This window comes from Sceloporus occidentalis, unplaced genomic scaffold (genome assembly GCF_023333645.1).
Source record: "Sceloporus occidentalis isolate IW3139 unplaced genomic scaffold, rSceOcc1.0.p SCAF_136, whole genome shotgun sequence".
NCBI classification, from domain to species: domain Eukaryota; kingdom Metazoa; phylum Chordata; class Lepidosauria; order Squamata; family Phrynosomatidae; genus Sceloporus; species Sceloporus occidentalis.
In genome coordinates this window covers 586854-591030 of record NW_028317116.1, presented here as the reverse complement: position 1 = coordinate 591030, position 4177 = coordinate 586854, and the positions used below count along the sequence as shown (strand labels likewise).

General features: G+C 49.7%; 1 protein-coding gene across 1 annotated transcript; it reads left to right on the top strand.

Annotated features, from left to right (window-relative positions):
• Positions 1 to 1149: 1149 nt before the first annotated feature.
• Positions 1150 to 2118, top strand: LOC149281266 (cyclin-dependent kinase 5 activator 1-like). The gene has a single exon (XM_089499507.1). The coding sequence runs from the start codon at positions 1150 to 1152 to the stop codon at positions 2116 to 2118; it is 969 nt and encodes a 322-aa protein (XP_089355633.1).
• The last annotated feature ends 2059 nt before the right edge of the window (positions 2119 to 4177 follow it).

Here is a 4177-nt window from a genome sequence, read left to right as displayed (position 1 = left end):
GATTACAGAGCTTATCAGCTAATTAGGAAGGTTAAATGTTCCAGCCCCCCCCCCTTACCGCTTATTAGGGGCATTTGAAGGGTATTATGGGGGCACAAACTGCATGAGTTTGCATTTATATAATAAACAGAAAATTGTATTTTTATGGCTAGGGTCATGTGACCAGCATCACTGCTAATGCAGCAGCCTTCTCATTATCAATAACTTCCAGCCCCTCCATGGTTAAATTCAGCAGCTGGGTGGATAATTTAAATGCCCCCTGGGCACCTTGCGACCTCCCTCTATATACAGCCCCCATATTCTGCCCCAGGCGCAATGCTAGGAATACCCCCTTTACTCAGGTGGGCAGCCCTCGCTCTTAATACCCCTCCTGCGGACAGGCTGTACGGAGGTGGGGCCGGCGCCATCCCCCCCGATGCAGTCACACACCCACCTGCAAAGCTGCATCTCCAGCAATCCCCCCACTCGCCGCCTCTGATTGGCCCGTGCGCTTGTCTGTCTGCGCGGTTCCGCTCTGTGATTAGCTGGCGGGGGGGTTTACGCCCTCCCCCAGGCTCAGGGTCTGGGTTGTGCGCGCTGGATGCTGCAGAACGCGCTGGGGAGCGGCGGATCCGGTTTGCATCTACGGACTCCTCACGGGCACGTCCCGAACCAGCCCCGGGAACTGCACCAAAAGGCATGCACGCCAGCCCTCTGCCCCTGCTCGCCGCACCCGCTTTGCATTGATTTCTCTCCGCACCGGGGGGGGGCATCAGGTCCTATATAGCCCTGGATCCACCCTCCATCGCATCCATTGTGCACCGGTTTAAAGAACGGGATCCACCCTCCATGCACCTAAACCTCTACCCTGCACCTGCCGGTAAGGCTGAACGCACCCTGCATTGACTTATAGCACTGGATCCACCCAGCAAGCGCTTACAGGGAGGGATCATCCCACCTATACCTCCATATAACACAGGATCATCCCACCTATACCTCCATATAACACAGGATCATCCCACCTATACCTCCTTACGGCACGGAATCCATTACTGCACCATTAAGGCTTTGCATCCACTCAACACCGGAGAGCCTATCTTGTGAAACCTGTCAGTGACTCTCCTCCCTCACCGATCAGACAGCTCCTTGGCTCCCGCGTGATCCTTTGTCATGGGCACCGTACTGTCGCTGTCCCCGGCTCCTGGGAAGGCAGGCCCCTTGGACGACAAAAAGCCAGAACCCTCTGGAGGTGGGTACTCGGCCATCCCCAACAGCAAGAACGGAGGAAGCAAATCGGAGAAAAGCCTGAAGCGACACTCTGTGCTGATCTCTGCGCTGACGTGGAAGCGGCTGGTGGCAGCCTCGGCCAAGAAGAAAAATGCCAAGAAGATCAACCCAAACCCAGGGCCCATCAATGGTCCCCTGCTCCCCAACAACAACAACAACAACCCAGTGGAGCAGCTGAACCACGAGAACCTACGTAAATCCCAGGCCAGCCCTGGCCGCAGAGAGCCGAAGCCGGTACCAGTGCCGACTGTGCCACCTGGTTCATCAGATGGTCAGAAGATCCAACAGCACCAGCTGGTGGCTGTTCAGAAACAGGCGAGCGGCCGGTCCCTGTGTTCTCCGCGTCGGGTGATAGTACAAGCTTCTACTGGCGAGTTACTGAGATGCCTGGGTGAATTTGTTTGTCGCCGCTGCTACCGGCTGAAAGAGCTAAGCCCTGGAGAACCCACCATGTGGTTCCGCAACGTTGACCGCTCTCTGCTTCTGCAAGGGTGGCAGGACCAAGGTTTTATCACTCCTGCCAACCTAGTCTTTGTCTACTTACTTTGTAGAGAGGCAATAGGAGATGAGCTGGCTACTGAGTATGAGCTGCAGGCCACCTTTCTCACTTGCCTCTACCTTGCTTATTCTTACATGGGCAACGAGATTTCCTATCCTCTTAAGCCCTTCCTGGTGGAAACCGATAAAGAGGTCTTCTGGCAACGTTGCTTGAGCATCATCGACCGCATGAGTGCCAAAATGCTTCAGATCAACTCCGATCCTCACTTCTTCACGCAGGTCTTCCAGGATCTGAAGAACGAAGGGGAGACCAGGGAGTCTAATGGACATTGGACTATAAACTTGGACCGCTAGAATGGAAGTAGGTTTAGCAGTTGGGTAGGCATGGGGGAAGGACACTTCTAGACTTAATCAATGAATATTCATGAGACTGGGGTCTAGATCCCGTTCATGAGGCTGCTGTCCACATACGAGACACTTCAGAAGTTGGGTTTACTGCTCTTTGGCACTGAATGTTTGGGTGTTTTTTTTTTTTCGTGTGCCCCGTGGCACTCTTAACTTTGAGGAGCTCCAAACCATTAATCTCTTCTCTGGCGGAAGGGCCTGGAACGCGTTTTGGGGCCCCTAGCGACCGTTAGTGAAAGGATTAAAGGGCGGCACTATACTTTTTGGGGGTAATCACTTTTGATATTTTACACTTGCTGAGATTAGGTGTGCCACGTGACTTCAGTTTCACCTTCTGGAACCATACCTCACACCTCCAAGATTGATTGGGGGGGGTCTTGGTTGAATGATAAAGCTCTGGTATGGGTGGGCTTTGAATTGCACTCTGCTCCAGGCAATAATACCACGTGGTAACAATGTTTCCTCTCTCCATGCCCCCGATACATAAGGCACTTCTTGTAATTTACGAAGGAACGTTTCCGCCCGACGTCCTCTCCTTTCTGCTTTAAGTTCTGACAGATGTTTCGATGCCGCTAAAGCCGCCCCTATAGAATTGTGCATATCCGTGTAAAACCAGAGACACTATTAACCCCGTGCTACTGTGAATCACAGTACATGGAGGGGCTTTCTGTATTTTTCTAAACATGCATGTGGCTGTAAGTCATTTGTGTTGGAGCATCTCGCATATTTCCCGTCGAAGAGCCAAGTTCTGGATCATTTACAAACCTTCGGTAGCGGGGGGCTCTGCTCTGTCCGATCACCTCGAGCGCCCCCCCCCCCTTTGTCGCTGGTGCTCGCTTGCCCGTTGGGTGCTGTCCGTGGTGCCGGATATGATCCAGGCTTCGGCTGCTTCAGATATCTTAACACCTCCATAGTATGTACGAATGTAACTGTTGGAAACGCACTAAATGCCGCAATATGTTTGACGATGAAGCTGTACTCTGTGCCAACGGTGTTCAAATGTACAAAAAAAACAAAAAAAAAACGTATTGTTTTATATTGTATATTTAAAAAAAATCTAAAAAAAAAAAAAAAAAAGTGATTCTGGATTCTTTTCTGAGTATACGTCCCCCCCCCCCCCCCCCAGCTTGTGTGAGAATACTGTTTTTTTGGATTGTTAGTGGAGCTATGTTGGGGGTGGGGGGGGACATTGAATATTTAATTTTTCACAAGACATTAAGCACGATTGTAACGAAACCAATGTTTTCAGCATCTGGAGAAGACTTAGCAATTTTTATTAATTTTTTTGTCTTGTCCCACAAACATTTGCTCACAGTGGAAAAAGCCGGCAGATGCTCCCCTGTAGAAGTGCACACGTGGTCAGTACCGACTGGGAGGGTGGTAGACAAGTGGAACGGCCTCACGGCAGAAGTGGTAGATGCTAATACAGTGAGGGAATATAAACATACATGGGATAGACATACGGCTTCTGATTAACGGGCAAATAGGTGGGCTGAATGGGTCTGATGTATGGTGTCAAATATCTAGACTTTTGATGGTTTGGCTGAGCAACATGGGAATTGCAATCCGTGAACAACTGGGGGTCGCTTAATTGGTCATTTACTGTAATATATATACTTTTTTAGTCCGGGCAACAGCTTCTTCACTATTAATTCTCGCTTGACACCCAAGCCCCCCCCCCCCCGCTGATCCTCTACTTGGCATCCAGATTGCTGGGAAAAGGTTTGCTGTCCATGGTGCTGAAAACAAAGGACGCCGTCTAAATCTTCAGCTTTTACATGATCTGTCTGGGAGGCCGGTATGTAGTGATGGGAGTGGGTGATATCACCCACATGGTTCACTGGCCCGCCATCCGAGCCCCTTCTTCTCATTATGTTTATATTAAAATAAATAAAATCTATACTTATAAACTAATAACACACAATTATTTGTGTCTTAATGTCTTAATCATGTTCTTTTTAAAAATATTTTTATTGGATCGTTATACAAATACTGCAATTTACATTAT

What these genes read in the sequence shown, in the direction of transcription:
- LOC149281266 (XM_089499507.1), top strand. Translation starts at nt 1,150, where the DNA reads ATGGGCACCGTACTGTCGCTGTCCCCGGCTCCTGGGAAGGCAGGCCCC.